The sequence below is a fragment of the Gymnogyps californianus genome, chromosome 5 (assembly GCF_018139145.2).
Source record: "Gymnogyps californianus isolate 813 chromosome 5, ASM1813914v2, whole genome shotgun sequence".
NCBI classification, from domain to species: domain Eukaryota; kingdom Metazoa; phylum Chordata; class Aves; order Accipitriformes; family Cathartidae; genus Gymnogyps; species Gymnogyps californianus.
The window spans coordinates 61,697,175-61,716,955 of record NC_059475.1 but is presented as its reverse complement, the minus strand read 5'-3'; the positions used below and the strand labels follow the sequence as shown (position 1 = coordinate 61,716,955).

Here is a 19,781-nt window from a genome sequence, read left to right as displayed (position 1 = left end):
CATTATTCAAAATACCTTGCCTGTCGTCTGTAACGGAATGATTACTGGCGTTACAGCTGTCTACCTGCAAACATACAATGTGTTCTTTACATTCTGATTTTAGCACAGAAAATCCTATCGCAAAAGTCTGCGACCTGAGTGTTGTTCACCTCTTATTGCTTTTGTACCATATATGCAGAGACTGCTTAAATCTCACATGTTCCTTTAGCTCTTTTATTTGAAAACCCCAAACTTTTCTGTCTGTACAGCCAAAACCTCCTCATTCTTCCTTCGGGCATTGACAAATGTCATCTTGCTCTGGTGGTGTACATTGCAGCAAAGACGGTGCATCCCAAGTGCAGAACACTGGTAGTATACGTATGTTACAGCCCAGGAACTTGGTTGTAAACTCAGGTTGGGAGAAAAACAGAAAAAAAAACCTTTGCAAGAGCAAATAAGTGACATGCAGTTCTCTGTGTGCTTCTGACTGCAGTCAGAAGATGAGGTCAGCTGAGCACTGGTCGAAACAGATACACTGCTGCTTGTGCTATTTGGGGTTAAGAATCGTTGGCAGAAGCCAGGTAGTTCTGCAGATTCTATTTTATATTCTCTTCTGTAACTAAAACGTCCAGTACAATCCCATTAGGATATGGCAGGCTGTTCTCCCTTTAAACTGGTGAAGATCACCGTGCTTTATAGCATTCCCAGCTCTGCACAAACTATGACCTCTCAGCCCCCACAATAAACTAAACTGCTCTTTCTTCATTTTTCTTTCTACACCATCACCCCTCCAGCAGGTCACGTCCCCGTGCTCTCCAGCTGCTGCACTGCTCTTGTGCAGGCTTTGAGTATCTATATCTCGGCTGCTATTTGAATTTGTTCCCAGTTTTCCACGTGAAAACAAATTATGATAGTTTTTGAAGGTTTGAGATAAAAACTTTCCTTGATTGTTTGAATTGAATCATCTTTGCTTTAACTGGGGGTGAATTTTCTTGTCTGCTACTTTGGATTGCTTATGTGCATTTAAATGCTCAGTACAAGAGTACTGTATTCTTCATATTCTTAAGTGCCTGTGGGTTTTTTCCAATCTTTGTCAAAGAAAATACCCTTTGCTTTTTAGAAAGCATGTGCTAAGTCAGATTTTTATCTCCAGTAGCAGGATTTAGGATGGTGGTCCCAAATTAGAGGTCACAACCTATAGTGGGAATGCAAACTCCAAGGAGACGGACTTGCAGAAGAGAAGCCCAGACACGTAAAGTGCCTGAGAGCTGCATGGGTTTTTTTGCCTGAGAACTTTGGGAAATGATAATTTAGGAGGAAGGTTTGATGTATTTCACTGTATCTAAAAGAGTTTCAGAGGTAAAAACACATTTGAAGAAATGGGCCAATGTAAAAGGATCTTGTTTCTTCAGTGTTGCAAATAAGTATGTTTGTCTTCCACTTTTAGCTCAATTTTCTTAATAACAGGGAGGTTAATTGCCACTAGAAGTAAAATGAAAAGAACACACAGTGCCTATAGCAAATGGGAGCTTATTATCCCCAATGCAGCTGAGTGTACAGACGTTTGGTAGCTGTCTAATGGAACATATGTTGCATTCTAATCAGGTGATGACTAGTTGCTCTGTGTCTGAAATCATTTTAAACAAAACCATTTTGTTACAGTAGTCCCTGCATGCCACTTTTTCCCCCCCCCTTTTTTTTTTATTTTAATTTTTGTAACTGCTGGTCACCATCCTGGTTTTGTGAGCATGGTGGGTTCTTTCTTGAGGACCAGATCAAGGACTTTGTATGTGAAAACACTACTTCCCTCTCTGATTTTTCCACGTGCCTGTGGCTGGGTTCTCAGTTTCTCCTTTGCTGAAGCACTGCTTCACGTGGTTGTCTGCCTGTTACTGCTCACTACCTGTTTCTCTAGAGATGGACTTTATGAACTTCTTCCTGTGTTAAATGTAACCCCTGTCCATGCTAAGATGCTATTTTTATGAATTTTTCCACACTGTTTCTTCATGTCTTCTGTCATATTACCATAACTGCTTGTATTTTGCATCTTCATCAGGTCTTTGAGTTGTTTGTTTCAAGAAGATAATGACAACACAGACCGCGGTTGCTGTTTTCTGAATTCTGAGGGTCTCTCAAATTCTGCACATTTTTAAAATAACAACTTTCACCCCACAGAAGAAGATGAGTACAAGAGTGAAATTTCTTCACAGAAACAGAGGAGACACACTCCCTACCCCAAATGTTGCAATCTTTAGTTATTTGTAAACTCTACCATATCTGTTTCCTTGCACTATTGTGTTCTTACAGTACTGATGCTGTTAGCCAGAAGACTGTTGTGTAGTACTGAGAAAACCTAATCAGAACAACAAATAGTGATTGTGATGATGTTCAGCACAGTGCCTGGGAATACATCAAAATTGGATTAAAATGATCATAAAATACATGCTTAAACATACTGTTTTGGAAAAAAGCAAAACCAGTAACATTTTTCTTCCTTCATCTTATTGAAGTACAGCAATTGGAACAAACTGGACTCCTTTGGGGAAGTCTTGCTGACCATGCTTGGAGCTGGGGCACTGGGCTAGACAATCTCCAGAAATCCCTGCAAACCTCAACTAGTCTGCGAGTCTATTTAATGATTTAGGTCCTGGATTTGAAAGCACGTGCTTTAGTTAAGGAGGTTCTTCATGTTTGTTTTTTTTTTTCTTCCTATCATCTCTGGTATGTATTTATACTTCCAGGCTGACGCAACTTGTCTGCTACTTTCATACAATCATCTATGTGACTCGGCACCAGCCTGGCTTTGAGATGCTTCTAGTAGTACAAATCCTGCATTTTTCTCATTTTCCTTTATGTCATTGGCCCTGGTCATCCCAAGTTCACTGCACTTACTGTTTTAAGCAAAGTGTGTATCTCTGAATTTGTACGTTTTATTGCATTATAGTTTTGTAAGTAATTTTCTCAGGGATATGAAGAGTACGTTATATTCTAGTATATTGTCACTTACTGAACTGGAGGTTGTCAGCATGTTCCTCTAAAGCAGGAACACCAACACTTGCCCTTGCATTGCTTGAGATGGGTGCAGGCAGGCTGGATACTCTAGGTTTCCCCCTTGGCATGACTAGGAGAGAAAAACCCTGAGCAATGATTTACTCTTTCAGGTGAAGGACAATGTCTGCTTTGCATTGGGATTTGCACTCTAACAAACAGGATCCTTTGCCTGTTTCTGAAAGGTGAGATTAACAGCATCACCACCAGGCACTTCCATCTCTGCTTGGTTTTGGGGGTTGCAGCTTTTCCTTTCCACAGTGTCGTGCCCAAAATAGATTCCTTTAATGTTCTGTTCACCTGTCTGACACAAGTCGCTCCTCAGAAATTGTTTCTAGTGCAGGCTGGAGCTGCCAGCTCGCTTAAGGTGGCTTGCACCTGGAGCTGTGCAGCTGTACCCTGTGGATCTGCATATGCTTCCAGTTTCAACTGCTGTTGAAAATGCCAGTTTGACTTGGGTCTCGTGACTGACAGAATTGAATCCAGCAGCTCGCCACACGTCAGCAGTGCCTCAGTCAGGAGCCCCAGCACGACTGAGGGCAAGGTCTGCGCTGTAGAGGCTCCTTACCCTGAAACTGGCTTTTTATTTTTAATTCAGTAAAGTGCAGATCTGACTTTGGAGAACAATTGCCACACCTTTTCCCACCCACAGGCCTGGAGATGATACAGCATTTGAGTGATTTTAAATAGCTAATGAACTTTTCTAATGTATTTGATAAATTGCTCCAATGGTTTTTAAAGGCTTTATGGATGTGCAGAAAGATCAAAACATAAGCCCTTTAATGAACTTTAAAAATGAAAAATGAAGTGATACTATTCTTAAGATGGTTGCAGCATATAGTAAGCTTTCCATATGATATGTTCAGCTGCTGCAATTGTTCCTTATTCTGATATTACTGGGGGAAATGAAACTAAACAGGAAGACAGGAATACCTGCTGACAGTCCAGTAATGAGTATAAAATGAAACTGAGTAAAAACAGTAGAAAGAACAAGGTCACTTGGTGCAACTGCAGACTGGAAAGTTGCAGAGGAAGGGAAGTATAAGAAAACAGAACAAAATGTACTTATTCACACAGGTGAGGTGGTCATAAATTTAATGTGTAAGATAAAGGGATTAAACTTAGTATCTCCCTTGACTTGATTGTAAAACTTGAAATCACATTACCTTTCCAAAGTTTTACTTTCTACGCTCATTTGCTCAGCTCTTAAGGAAGCAGAGATCAAAGGTGGCTGCTTGTTATTTAAAATGGATTTTTTTGAATTCTAGTAAGCAGCTCACTGAGTTGTGATGAGAGTGATGCTTCCTGGGCTGCCCAGTGGTTTTCCAGGTAACTTTGAGAATTTTGTCACACCTGGGCTTTGTCAGAGGTAGGAGAGGTATCCTAACGATACGGGAAAGCACCGAGATATTGACTGAGGAAGTCAGCGTGTGAGTGATGCAGCGTTGTCTGGGGTTCCTCTCTGCAAAACAGTCGTGTCAACTTTCTTTTCAGATCACTGCTGGTAACTCATATTAGCACTCTCGATAATGAAAAAACACAGGCGCATGTTACAAGAAAGGAAAAGTCAACCGGGATACTTTTCAAACATGAAGAAAACCCTAGATATAAATACACCTATTTTTCCAACAGGTTCAGCTGAAATTTTCACAGTACGAAGATGCATGTGTGCACAGTCTGAGTAGCATATGATACGGGTACGCAGACTGGTGGAGGCCCCGAGCACTCGAGGGCTGCTGGAGAGGAAGGCTGTAGCAGCACAAAGAAGCTTCCAACTCCCCATCTGGAAAAATCCCCCACAGGAGCACAGGCAATGGCAATGCCATCTGTCTTTCTTCTGCAGAGCAGATCTCCTCTTGTGGGAGCAAAAAAAAAGCTGGCACATGGAGGTGGGCTTTTACTTCCCCGCTGCACGGAGGTTGGATGCAGATTGCTGGGTGTTACCTGTACAGACCAGGCTGCTCTATTCTGTCCCCTCTCCCTTTTTTTAAATCAGTTTTGTCTGAATTCCAATTCTCTTTATTTTGCCTTTTTCCTTATGACACCTTCCTCCTTCCCCTGTCTCTTCCCCACGGACAAGAACAAGGGATTCCTTCCTCTTCTCCCTTGCCTTCTCTCATGCTTTTTTATGACGCCTTAGCCTGTTTCTGATCTTCTGCAGTCCTTTCTAGAGGGTGTGTTATGAACTAACATATCATCTCTTTAAATATTTTCTCTTGGGCAGCGTCCTGATGCTGGATGCTCCTTGGGTCACTGTAGTGACTTCAGAGACCCAATATACAGTTAAGCTCCCTTTTAAATGGTAAAAGGAAGCTGCAAGACCCTCTTTCCTTGGTCTCTCAGAGAAGTGCAGATTTAATGAGCAAAAGGAGGTATGGTAGTTAAAGCCTATAGTGTAGACCTTCCTTCTCCCACCAGCACTACCTGGTGTGGCACACGGACTGGGAGAAAGTCCTGGCCATAGCCTCCATTGTGGGTCAGGACTGTGCCTGCTGCTGGTCTGGGTGTGGTGACTTTCCTAGAAGATAAAAAATACCAAAGACAGAGTATTTGACTTCAGGGATGGCTGTATTAGCTGTAGTCTATCAATGAAATCTTATTTTGGATACTACAGTTCCTTAATGTAGCAAAGCTGGGCGAGTTGAATTTTGTTATCTGACCCAAACCTATAGGACCACTTTACATTGTCTGTATAAACCTACATCCTCAAGTTTCCTGTAGAATCTTGACTGATGTATTTTGGCATGACATACTGGCCTAACCAAAGAAAAGAGCATGTCTCCCATTGAGTTTTAAAGAGATTTCCTATTGATATTTTTAATATCAATTCTGCTGTGGAAGCACAACTAGAAGTCACTAGGGTAAGAAGAGGAGATAACTGCCCAGTGCCTTTTGTCACACACTCTTCTTTAGTAGAGTTAGAAGGCAGTCAGTTGCTTTCAAAAAAAAAAAAATCTGGTCATCCCTCACTGGCATCCATTTCTGTTCCAGGGCATCCCTAAATTTGTGTGGTTTTCCAGCTGATAAATGTAAGAAACCTGGGGAAAGCAAAACAGACCATTTCTCTGCCCTTTATCTAGCTTATCTTTTCATTGTGGTATGAACTAGCAAGTTTAACCTCTCCAGAGTTCTCTATAAAAATAGTTAAATCCCTGATAAGACATTAACTGAAAATTGCTGATGGAAGACATTTACATATTCTCTTTAAAACCCTTATAAAATCTTAAGAACTCTTTAAAATGTGGGAAACTAACACCAACCTTTTTCATTCAGCATTCTCAAGTTCACTGCCTCAGTCTGCAGCCTGTACATCCCAAGACCTATTTAATCCACTTTTCTAGTGGTGTGAAAGGCTTGCAGTCCAACTCAACAAAATTGGTTAAACTCTTGGAACACAAGACTTAATCATGTCCTTTCCCATCCTACTTCTGCAGAACCACTGAGGCTTTCCATCTCTGGCACCCATCTCTCATTATCCCCTGGGTACCCACTGATCTAATTTTCTAAGAGGAACTGGGGGGAAGTCCTGCCAGGCAGCTCTGTGGAAGTTGCCCAAGAAGTTTCAACACCCTATTCCTGGATGATTCTGTCCCATCCTATAGTTACCCTGCTTGGCTCCAGCTAGTCTGCAGATGCAGCTTCAAAATAAAATCAAGACAATATAACCTCCATATTGCTCCCTCCCCCCCTTACTTAGGCAGTTAAGTGAAATACAAACATATGGACTCCATAAATTCTTCTGTGAATGCCCTTGTGTTAAATACTCAGCCAAAGCAATGGTTATCATTAAACAAATAATGACAACACTAGAGCATAACACAAATTATATGCAGGACGAGATCCTCAGCTGTGCAGCTCAGTTTGCCCAGTGACACTAGGCTGATTTACACCAGTCCTTTGGGCTTGGTGTTGGTGCAATCAGCTAACTGCTACAAAACCAACAAGGAATCCACACTATCCTCTTGCAAACCTTAAAGAAGTGCTCTCGCAGCTCGCTAAACTCTGAATGAAATGATGTTCTGTAGTGTTTGCAGAACAGTACGTGAACATTGGAACAGGCTGCCCAGGGAAGTGGTTGAGTCACCATCCCTGGAGGTATTTAAAAGACATGTAGATGTGGCACTTAAGGACATGGTTTAGTGGTGGACTTGGCAGTGTTAGGTTAACGGTTGGACTCGATGATCTAAAAAGGTCTTTTCCAACCTAAGCAATTCTATGATAGCAAATCTTTCAGTAAACATACAGCATAATCAAGAATGTATCCACAGCTAAGCAAACCAGACTAAAACAACTGAAATAAAATACTGCTGGAGACAAGTTTAAATATAGACTGACCCAAAAGCATGTGAAGAGCAGTTCTACTGCTGGGGCAAACTGTCTCTCAGTAATATGAAATGCCATAGGGAATGTGTCAGAATAGTTTGCTATAACAAATACACACACCCCCCAGCTTACTGAATTTTTTGATAACGAATGATAAATTCTTATGTGCAGTCTAGGTATTCCCAAAGCTTTCTGAACAGTAATGAAACTTTAGAGCACATTACATTAAAATAAGTATCAAAATAATGATCTTAAATTTATGTCACACCTTCCAAGGAGCTCGGTTCATAGCACTTTTGCTTGTGTGGCATCTGACCAGACTGTCAAAACCCATTCTTACAGGGTGCTGCAGGGTACTATAACTTAAGTGATTCATGCATGCAGCTGTTGGAACTGCTTGTTGGGTTGTGAAAAAGCTCACGGTGCCAAGTGCTGATCTAAGAGAACTCAGATCTCCATCAGCCATCAGCCGTCTTGGCTCCGAGTAGTTACTGAACAACAGATGGTAGCATGAGTTAAGCAAACTAAGAAAATATTCTGAGTGGAGGAATAAAGTTAAAAGCCTCACAAGAACTGAAATTCCCCATAAAATACAGAGAACAAGTGTTGAGGTTTGAACTAGTTTTCATGTCCAAGTGATGTATGCCACTAAGCTTTAAAGGGTAGTCTCATTTCTGACAGTGTTTCTGAAGCACTCATTATTCTGAAAGTTTTCATTTAACTTTGGCAGAAGAAACTACGTGTGAAATTAATATTACAGACATTTCAGATACAGCTCAAAGCCACAACTCTTGCGTATTAAGCTACACGTGCACTGTAAAACACAACCAAAGACAATACCTGGCACTAAGGAAAAGATGAAAGAACTCCAAATCACGTCATTTTGCAGTAGATTACAAGCACCAGCAGCAATGAAAGGACAGCATCCTGAGCTTCGACGATCTCTTCAGCAGAGCAAGGACAGCACTACGCTTCCACAAATGGAAAGCTTATTAGTGTTCAGGTGAACAGAAGTACACAAGCTCTTGCTGTATTCCGTATCAGTAGCATCAGCACAGAAGGGACAAAGTCAGTACAAGACGTAAGAAAAAAGGTTACAGCAATGATCCTAAACACAAATACATGGATATATGAAAGTGCATGGAGTAAACAAAGAGTGGAAGACTTGTACCAGTGAAGAGGGAAAGTCCCTCTAACTTGGTTTACAGTAACTTCTAGTTCTGGGTCTCACTAAGAGAGTGCACTGCAATATTGGATAGGTGAGGAACAAAAGGTATTTTCAGGACTTAGAGATGCTTGTGTTCAACGGTGCTGATACGAACTCACATGAATGAAGCAGTTTTCTACAGAACTTCTTTACTCCATGCGATGGCTGAATAAGAAAGCTCTTGCATTCATGTGAAAATCTGACCCATCTAAATACACAGGTATTTTAAACCAGCTCTGTAAGTAGCAATACATGTGACTATACCCAACTGAGACCAAGTTCTCTCATTTTCAGAGAAGTGAGGACTTCCAGAACAACCTGGAGTTAAACCACTCAGCCGAAGACTAAACAAGGTACGAAGGAAGTATTTGAGCTGGCTTTCTTCTTTTAACATTTGTGTGAGGAGACCATGAAAATTTGCACATTGACTATGTATTTTCAGCCTTACATTTTACTATACTTCAATTCCATATACTGTTCATCCAAACTGACTACAGTCCCAGGTTTCTAAGCTTGTTTTTACTGGGTTGAAAAATATTTTAAAATCTAGTTTGGGGCAGTAAATAATCTTGCTATCATGGAAAGAGAAATCAGAACAATCAGATTACTCATTTAGCAAGGCATTACTCAGTGCAAGAAAGCGTGGGAGAATCAAGCTCCTAAAATGAAACTCGCTGGGACTGATATACATAAAAGTGCATTAATTTTTCTATGTAAGCTACTTAGTTGAAAATTTAATTATTTCTTTAGGCTCAAGAATCTATATTCTGCAAAGTGCTGCACTCTACAGCACAGCCCACCAAAACACTTAAGGATATGAGTAAGTTTCATCATATCAGTAGTTCTAACAGAGTAAACAGGATGTAAGAGTGGACATACTCAGATCACATATCCTTTTACCAGTTCCTCATTTCTGACAGCTAGCAGTAATCAAAGCTTTGGAGAACAGAAGAAGAATGCAGCAGGTCTAAGAGTGCTGAAGAGTTTCAGCAGTACTATAAATTCGTAAGTGTATTCAAAAGCACCATACATGAATACACAGCCTTGCAATCCCACGAAAAATCATAAAATACTTGTGCTTTGGATACCGACTCCGAAGGCCACAGACATGCCCCATCTGTGAACTGGAAGTCACCAGGCTTCCTGTCCCTTAGTGTTGTCTCTCTGCACTGTAGGGTCTTCAGGACAACTAAGGCCTCTGCGCGCAACAGTAACACCTCTCGATCTCACGCACAAGGGGAACCGTGCTGCCTCTGCTCTTGCTAATGCAGCCCCACATGGTTTGCCTTTACCATGGCAAGGACACGCTGACTCAGGTGCAACCCACCCCTCAGGACACCCAGGTCCTTTTCTGCAGTTCTAGTCAGTCAGCACCCAGCCTGGGCTCTGGATAGCATGACTCTGTCCCCAGGGCAGGACTTTGCACTTACCCTCACCGAATCCAGGAGGCCCCTGCCAGCCCACTTCTATGGCTTGCTGAGGCTCCCGTGCTGCCACCCTTCAGGTACTGACCACTGCCCCCAACCCAGCATCACCCAGGGACTGGCTAAGGGTCTGCTCTGTCCCATCGTCCAGGTCATTAGCAAAGACATCCAATAGCATCAGTTCCTGTAACAACCCCTGAGCAATGCTACTGGTAATCCGCTGCTGGTTGGGTTTGCCCTGCCTGTCACAGCCCTTTGTATCCCACAGTCCAGCAAAGCTTCTACCCACCTTACGGTTCACCTGTCCAAACCATACCTCTCCAATAGAGCTTCTACAGCAGTACTTTTGGGGACTGTGTTGAAAGCCTTGCTAATGTCAAGGTGAACGACATCCATTTCTCTCCTCTCATCCGGTCCTGCTCATCTCATCAGAAAAGGCAGTTAGCTTGGTCAGACATAATTTGCCCTCGATAAATCTGTGTTGACTGTTCCCAATTAAGTTCTTGCCCTTCATGTGCCTGGACATAGTGCTGGACACAGCTTTTGTGAGGATTCACGCTACAACCTTCCTGTGGACTGAGGTCAGACTGACCAGCCCATAATTCCTCAAATTGTTCTCTTCAAAGAATGGCATAACCCTCACCTTTTCTCAATCATCAGGACCATCCCCCAGTTGCCACTGCCATTTCAAAGGTGATGGACAGCAGCCTTCTAGTGATGTCAGCCTGCTCGCTCAGCACCCTCCAGTACACTTCAAAGTCCAGCTTTACAGTCCTACTATTGGCATAGCAACCACCGTACCCTTTCACATCTTTATGAGAAGCAACTTGTGTGTGATATGTTAATTTAATGCATCAAAATGTGGAATGTGGGTGTTTGGGGTTTTTGGGGGGTGTTTTGTTGTTGTGGTTTGTTTTTTTGTTTTTTGTTTTTTGGTTTTTTTTAAAGAAGAGAGTGATATAACTTACATATTGTCTGGCATATAAATACCCTTGTTTATGAGACCTTAAAATTCAAAGAAAAAATAATGTGATCAATTTATGTTTATGCATATGATTTACATTCTGCTTTTGTCTTTGTAGACAGCAAAATGGTCCATTTTGAATTCCAGGCTGTATTTTATGGGTGGTACAAAGTATTCTGGATAAAAAATTCTGTTTTGGAAACACTTGTTTTGGACCTACAGATTTATGAGTGGGATATTTTAAAACACACCCCCCCCATAGCAGTCCAATTATAACAATATCAATCAAGCTGTGAGGACTTGAGAAAAAACTAAGAACTTGGGTAACAATCTACACAAAACTAACATAGTGATGCCACCCTGTGGCTATAACAGGAAACTTCTACTGAAAAGTTTGATGAATGGTTATGTTTTATCTTAAGTCTCCAATCAGATTAAAGTGGACTTCTTTACAAGGAGCCGCTGGCAGTTTTCGGAACTTCAGTGCAAGTTTAAGAGCATATGTATGTAGAACAGATCAAGATAGTACCTGGTGATACTATATGGATTTTGACATTGCTGTGCAGGTTATCAAGTGGACATCTGGCCCCATCACCTACAACTGTATTTGTCATGGGAAAGAAGAAACAGAAAATCATCCATATCTTAGAGAGTAAGTGACAACAGAACAAATGAGAAGGGGATCATGACTGCAACTATTACATTTGAGTAAAACAATGTAAGAAAATACAATTAAATAAATCCTAAAGTTTAAAGTAAATCCTACAACCACAAAATGTTTAAGCAATAATAACCTCTGCAAGAGATAAGTAATATAACATCTATCACTAGGTTTTAATGGAGACCACAACCATGAGAACTAAAAACTTGTAATAAAAGTGTAAGCTATAATCATTTGATTCCAGCTGAGGCTTTTCCTAAAGGAAAAACACAAAATAACAAAAGCCCAGAGCACACAACACTAGCAAATATCATTAAAACTTGTATTACACTGGTAGCAGTTCAAAATGCAATCAACTATAAAAAGTATGGTATTTCAATATCTTTAGAAATAAAGTATCTATACAAAAGAAAAAGAGTTACATACATAACTGTGATAGTCATTAAAATATTATAAAATATATAGTGTTTGATCACTTTCACTCTATTGCAATTTTATTAATGTAAAATAGAAAGTAAGATTTAGAATAATTTCTTCCAATTTTCTATCCACAAGCAGTGTTGGTCTTTGAATTACATAGCTCCTATTTATTTTTTAAAGAAGCATTAACATTTTCTGAAGCCTCTTGGCTACTTTTAATCGGTTAACCAATTTGCTTCAGTACAAACAAAACACAACATTCAAAGCTTTGCTACCTTCCACTGTAAGATTCAGTAATGAAAAACCCTAAAGAGAGTGGAAGAAACAGCACAAGGAAACTCAACATCAGGGTACACGTGGTCTTTCTTAGCCTTTTCTGTCCTCGTGCAAAAGCCTGCTGGAAGAAAGATACTCTCTTGGAAGAGCCTGCCGCCAACCCTCTCATTTCACATTTGCACAGCTGTAATACCCAACGTTATGCTACAAAGTTTGGCTATACAATCTTTGTGCTGCTGTGACAGTCTTGTTCTGCCCATCAGTAGAGTGTTTCTGTTGGGTGGTTTGAGGTTCTCCTCCCTCTGCTTGGACAACCCCACACATTTCCACAATAGCTTGGGATCTAAGCTTAGTCTGACAATCAATGGTAAACCACTGCATAGAACAGAAGACAAGCTTGACATATACAGCATAAACGGCGGAGATATACTGCCATGCTCTATACTAACTGGAGTTTCCCCAAGCACTGATGACTTCATGCCTACGTAGTCAGCACTATTGGAATCTAGATGGACGGTAAGGGCAGCACAAATAGCTAATAGTTGCATCATCTGTGATAATGAAACAATATTACAACTAACCAAGAATTACAAAGAAGCAGAATATGTAAGTTTGTATACATACAGCATAGGTGGGAATTTAATATCAGTTAAGTTTTGCTAGGATTCAATTTTTTAATCCAGTCTGATCTTGTCAAAACACAAAACCATCATGCAACTACTAGTACAGTCCTGCATGGTGAAAGAGGAAAGTATGTACTATTTGCATCATGCTGGCATTTGCTGTTGTCTAACCAACTCACCTAGAGGCTAGTTGTGCGCTTTCAAAAGAATCAGACCTAACAAACGTAGGGACAAAGATACTGTTTCCATTTCTACTTCTTGGTTGCACCTCTTCAGAAGATTTAAACCATTTGTAGATTGCTGCCACTTCTTAGTATCTCACAGCTGATGGTAGCAAATACAGCACAGAAGCAAAGCATAAGTGTCTTACCCATATTCATAAAGAAAAAAGGACATAATCTTTCACTTACACCTAAATAACTTGGGTTTTGTGCCCTGTCTTGAGATAAAATACAGCTGCATCTAGTTATCACCTGCCTAGAAAGAAGGAAAAAAAAAAAGGCTATGAATTGGCTACAAGTCAGGGTCCAAATGGGTGGGACACTAAAACGAAAGGAGGGGAACAGGCTTAGGTGCTGGCTGTATTAAATAAAAGACATACCAATCACACAATGGGACTGGTTAGATTTGTGTCGTAAGTTTTCTTTTTTTTATTAGGTTTTAGTTTTTAAGTTTTCTGGATGTCATGGTTTAACTCCCGTCAGCAGCTAAGCACCACGCAGCTGATCCCTCACTCCCCCTCCTCCCTGGCTCCCAGATGGATGGGAAGGAGAATCGGGAAAGAAGGTAAAACTCATGGGTTGAGATAAGAACAGTTTAATAACTAAAGTATAATATAATACTAACAATAATAATAGTGAAATATAATAACAGTAATGAAAAGGAATGTAACCAAAAATAAAAGGGGGGAAAAAAAAAAAAAGGGAAAAAACCCCCAGTGATGCACAACACAATTGCTCACCACCCGCTGACCGATGCCAGAGCCACAATCCGCCGCTCTCAGCGAACTCCCCCCAGTTTATATACTGGGCATGACGTTCCATGGTATGAAATACCCCTTTGGCTAGTTCAGGTCAGCTGCCCCGGCTGTGCTCCCTCCCAGCTTCTTGCACACCTGCTTGCTGGCAGAGCATGGGAAACTGAAAAATCCTTGACTTGGGATAAGCGCTACTTAGCAACAACTAAAACATCGGAGTGTTATCAACACCATTCTCACACTAAATCCAAAACACAGCACTGTACCAGCTACTAAGAAGAGAATTAACTCTATCCCAGTTGAAACCAGGATACTGGATCATCTGTGGTATGGCTCACTTTTCTCTTGGAAAGCAAACAGGCTTCTGACCTGACCTGCAAAACATATAGGAATTACTCACCGTGTGCATAGACTAAGGTTATTTGTGTAACCACCAAATCTGATCTACCCACCAAGAACACAACACTACTATGAAGGATGCATGTAATGGATAAATGCTATTGAAGGAGACAACTCAAGTGTATTTGTTCTTTTTTACTGAAGTTTTTCATAATATTGTGTGGTTTTGTTCTAATGCAGATTGTAGATACTGGAGACTACTGAAGTTATTTACCATCTTAGATTGTCCTTAAAGGAATATCTGGTATCTCTGAAACCATACATTTCTAGTATTTACTCACATATTAGGCTTAAAAGAAATTGTTTTATCCTGATCAGATCAGTTGACTTCCTTTTAGACATAAAACTGTGCTCTTTGACACTTATTTCACCAGTAATGATATACAGGCCTCAGAAGTTTCTCATCCATCTCTAAAATCATTACTGTAGGATATTTTCACCCATCAATATGCTGGCTCCTCAGAGGATCTCCTTCCCTCTGAACACCAGGCAAACTTTGATTTTTGACACTTTGCATTGAATAGGAGGGGAAGAACATATGATAATAACAACAAAGCACAGTATAAAAAACAATTTCCTGCTCAATTAATAAACCAGACAATTTCTCTGGCTCTCCTATGCAGTCCTAGGACTGCCCAATGTACAGCTGTATGACCAGTGGCAACAGACAAGGCCTTGTGAGTAGGAGTTAATTAGACAAAGGGAAAAATCTTTGGACCTCTCACCCAAAGATTCTTCCCTTCCCATAGGTTTTTTCTGTAGGCAATATAAAGATTTAAAAACAGTCCCCAATCCTACCTCCCATTGTTCATCAAGTTTCCTCAATAATATTTGAGTCTTTCAGGAGATACAAGCACATGAGAAGCAGGTTTTCAGACCTGCTGAAGCCAGAGAAGCAAGTGAGCTGGTAACCGCTAAAAAACATTTCTTACATGTATGATGCACCACCCCTATGCAAGAGTTGACCACACTGTTCTGTGCTCCTCCTGCCCTGCTCCTCCCAGCCTCTAACCTTTCTCTTCCAGCCCTCCTGCTTTTTTCTTCTCCCAGCTCTTCACTCCGCATCGGATATCTGTCCTAATGAACAATCGTCTTTCAAGGGGCAGGCTAGAGGACAACAAATAAGAACTTTAAGCCATGAAATCCATGTCATTGTTTACAGAGGACAACTTTCTATGAAATACAGCAGTGAATAAATGAGCCAAAAAACCATATCTATCAACTACTTTGAAACACAAATAATTTGTAAACAACATGTGTCATCTCTCCGGGAGCACAGAAGCAAAACAGTATTTTCAGTCTCTCACCCTCGGGAGAGAATGTGAAAAAGCAGACACATACTTAAAGGTTTCAGTTTGAAAAATACGCTTGACTTAAAAACATTTTTGTTCACTGCTTAGAGCTTCAAATGAAACAATGCCAAGTTTTAAAATTCTTTCCTAAAACTAACATTTAAATGCAGTAACCCACAGATTCTTCCCATTCATAAAACTCAGCTTTGTGTTTTAAGATGATTACCACAGCAACAATATTGTTATCTGCCCTATGATACCTGACAGCTGGGAACTGCACCAGCGATCTGCCATCATCCTGACTTAATCTATCACAGTTTTGGAAAGATAGATAATACTGTGGAATTACTGCACACTCTGACTAATACTTCCACTACTAGCTCACCTGACTGACTTTGACTTTTTTTGTTTGTTTTGGTGGTGGGGACAAGATACATTTTACAGTTGCTCAAAATCAAGACTAGAGTAAGAACTAGTAAACGCTCCCATTTTAACTGGCTACAAAGCATGCAGAACAGGGAAACAAACCAGATCCATCAGCCACACTAGGCTAGCACACAGATGGTTGACCTAGTAGTGAAGTGACACCGCCCCCCCCCCCCCCCCCCCCAGGATACCCTAAAGGGCATAAATGCTTTTAAATTGTCTCTACATAGTTATACAAAGTATTACACTGGGGTTAGAAAGAACATTATGTTGCACCTCATTGTGGCTGATATATCCAAAGCCATGCAATGTGCAGCTATGAAGTACTGCTATTCAGCAACAGCTATGACTCCACCCTTTGCTAAAGCACCTACTGTTCTGTCTGGTTAATTGCAGTATTCTGAAATGTAAAAATACCCAGTATGCTTTCAACAGCATGTCAAATAAAGATGTCCCCACAAGAGAGAAGCGAGTCTCTCAACTTGCATTGCAAGAGCCTTTCAATTTCTTCAAATAGAAATGACTAGAGTGAAGGGGAAGAGGTAAAAAAGTTACTCCATGCAAAACACACTAGTCACAGTTGAGAAGACTGGGAAGCATGAGTGGCAGACTTCGCTTTGGGAATTCAGGGCAAATAATTTGGGAAACAGAGCATTAGCTATGAGTGCCATGAGAATTTCTTTTTTCTCTCAAATCTGTTCCTTTTTTCCTACAGTCTGAAATCAGCCACTTAAGTCATCATTTTCCTGAGGTAAAGACCATTGTAGTTTTGTCTTACATATGGTTGGCTTGCAAGATGAAAAGTCTGGTGTTTTTATTTTTAAAAACATGGCAAAAATAGTAAAAGAAAATTACTTCGAGGGGCTTTCCAGTAGTACTTAATGATAGTCTCACTCCTACAGCACAAACAATACTAAGCAAACTGGTCTCTGCAGTGATATGAAAGGAAAATGAGGAATGAGTTAGTTTATGGAGATGAACACTTGAGTGCTGACCATTTTTCAGACCGCTTCATGAGCTATTTTTGAGTGGGTATTCAGGACAATATGAAGTTTACAGTGCAGATGATCAACTTATACAAACAAGCTGCCTTCCAAGAAAGACCTTGCAAGGAGGGTACAGAAAAATTAGTCTTTGACACTTAACTATTGAGAAAAGCTTTTTTGCTCCAAGCCTGGTGTACCATTGTTCTTTCTATCAAAGTTACCATGGAAAGAACAATTAAAACCATTCAAGCTGTCAGTAATCATAAGATGTTTGTGACAGTTTAAAAAAATTTAACCAGAAATCAGCAAATTCTCTATTTGGAAAAGCCTTCAGGCCTGGCTGATTTTCCTAGTTAGCTCACAAAAAAAATGTCATGTGTCCAGAACAGATTTAAACTCACCTGAAAGCACACAAGGAGCAACTGATTTCTATTCTGATCCCACAAAAGTATGTTGTAACATGAGCAATAAGTGGAGAGACACCGGACAAATATTCTGAATTCTGTATCACATAAGGAACACCAGGTAAGAGCATAAAGTGCTCTAATCACAACTAAGAAAAAAGGGAAAGTTGACTCGAGATAATCTAGAAAGCCTCAAAATATAAAAGTTTATTTAGCTACAATATTAAAAAGTACAATATAAAGATATAAAACATAGAAATTCCATAATTAATTCACATGCTAAAAGGATTAATTGACCAGCCGTAAGGAGGAGACTTCATGAAATTTATGGACATCTTAGCCATAAAGGCTATTTCATCAAGTTTCAGACTTGAAATATTGAACAACCATTGCAGAGAACTTGCTCTCCCATATCACCATAACTAGGGGAAAAGAAAACCAAAAGAAACAAAGTCAGTGTGTCTACTGTTTCTGGAACATAACAAAGAATGCCATCCTATTCCATTATCAACTGTAACCACGGGACTCCCACACAGCACACTCAATATTTCTTTATATCATAGAACTGTTAACAATGATGGCAAAAACTCCTTGGGAGTGCATTCATTCATCACTGGCCAACATACTATATTGCTGGTGGGAAAGCAAGAGGAATTTTTGCCTCCTAGAACATTTAAATGAGAAGCTAAACTAGACTTGCACTAAGACTGATCAGACTACTTCACATAGGCATTTTGTTTTCCATGTTTCAGACAGTTTTACTGCTGCTAAAGCAACATGAGAACAGTTCAAGTCCTTTACATGGATGAGCTAGATAGCTGTTGGGTCTTCATATGCTACAGCCAATTTTCAGGGCATATATAATTAAAATAAGCTTAAAAATTCAAAAGGCACTTACTCAATAGTGGAGCACAAAGAACAGGTAACTGTGTTACAGCAGCTGCAGAGCCTGCTGCAGTTCTGGCAGACAAACTGGTCACACTGTGTACATGCTTCCTTGACATCAGCAGTTCTTACACATGATGAACAGGCTTTGGAAACTCCCATGGGTGGAACTGCTTGGAAAAGATGCAATTGAGAAGAGATGTACTTTACAGTAAAACAGAGAAAGCACCTGGAAGTTCTAAGAACTGCGGAGCGTGGTATCTCCACTCAGCATTACAGCTACAGGTGGCAGCACTTTGCAGAACACACTTGCAGGCACCAGCACAGGGCCCATTGCTTATAACTTTGTTGGTTCCTTTTCTGCACAACGGCAAGACCGCTAAGAGATTCTCAAGCAGACCAGACATGCAACGGCTTCTAAATCCGTCAGTGAAGCTACAATCTAACACGTCCTTTAAAAACAGACAATAAAGAGTAACTACAGAGGGACACCTCCGCCCCAACGTGTGCCAGGAGGCTCGGGGGGCAGAGAGCAGCGCCCGCAGCCTGGCTCACGCAACAGCGCAGGGCAGCGCCGGACGCCTGCCCACGGCGGGGCCGCTCACCCTTCTCCGTGGCGGCCGGGCACCTCAGCAGTTTCCCGTCGTGACCGATGAGCAGCTGCCCGCTCCAGCGGCGTCCCGCGCTGCCGTCCTGGGCCTCCCCACCCGGCTCCGGCGAGCGGGTGACCGCGCAGGTGGCGGCGGGGCCGGCGGGCCAGGCGCCCTCCATGTACGCCTGGGCGCCCCTGAAAAGCAGCCGCCGGGTCCTCTCTGCCGGTGGGAGAGGAGAGAAGAGTTAGGGGCGGCTTCCCGCCCCCCCCTCACCCCCCGCCGCCAGGCCCGGGAGGAGCGAGGCGCTGCCCCGCCGCAGCGGCCGTTAGGAGGCAGAGGCGGCTGGGGAGGCCTGACGGGCACAGGCCGGGCCCGGCGGGGCGACGGCTCCGGCGCTTCCCCCCCCCCGCCTCACCGAAGACCTCCCGCCGGTACTCCTCGCCCCGCACGCCGCGGCTCAGCTCCCGCAGCCCGACGCGGGTTTTCAGCTGGAGCGGGGCCGCCTCCCCGAAGGGGCAGGAGCGCTTCGGCATGGCGGGCCCGGCCCGGCCAGGCGCCGCCTCCACGGACGCCGGTTCTCCGCGGCGTCATCGCCGCGCCTGGCCAATGGCGGGGCGGCAGGGGGAAGCGCGAGGGCATGGGCGGGGCGGGCGAGCGATGGCGGTGTCGCGTCAGGTCCCGTCCCGGAGAACCCTCCCCAGCCTGAGGTATTTCGGAGCCGGGACCGCTCGGTTCTGTTCGCAGGGATCCGGTCTCTTTGGTCTGCAGGAAAATTTCGCTTTGCGCCGCGTCCCGAGGGCCCGCTGCCGCCCGCTGCTGCCCGCCGCCGCCCGCCAGCGTTGTCAGCGGCGCCCAGCCGGCCCTGCCGCCGCCGCTCCTCACGCGCCTCGACGGC

The 19,781-nt window shown here is 42.3% G+C and overlaps 1 protein-coding gene across 1 annotated transcript; it reads right to left on the bottom strand.

The window, feature by feature from the left end:
• Positions 1 to 17,589: 17,589 nt before the first annotated feature.
• Positions 17,590 to 19,419, bottom strand: SIVA1 (SIVA1 apoptosis inducing factor). The gene is made up of 4 exons (XM_050897345.1): positions 19,302 to 19,419; positions 18,899 to 19,105; positions 18,307 to 18,463; positions 17,590 to 17,830 (listed from the first exon to the last, which is right to left on the bottom strand). Exons 1-4 carry the CDS (start codon positions 19,417 to 19,419, stop codon positions 17,773 to 17,775), a joined length of 540 nt encoding a protein of 179 aa, XP_050753302.1. The 3' UTR covers positions 17,590 to 17,772.
• Positions 19,420 to 19,781: the final 362 nt, after the last annotated feature.

Coding starts and splice junctions, on each gene's coding strand:
- SIVA1 (XM_050897345.1), bottom strand. CDS start 19,419: ATGCCGAAGCGCTCCTGCCCCTTCGGGGAGGCGGCCCCGCTCCAGCTG. Junction 19,106..19,301: donor GTACCGGCGGGAGGTCTTCG/GTGAGGCGGGGG, acceptor TCCCACCGGCAG/AGAGGACCCGGCGGCTGCTT. Junction 17,831..18,306: donor TCTTTGTGCTCCACTATTGA/GTAAGTGCCTTT, acceptor CTTTTCCCCTAG/TTATGGTGATATGGGAGAGC.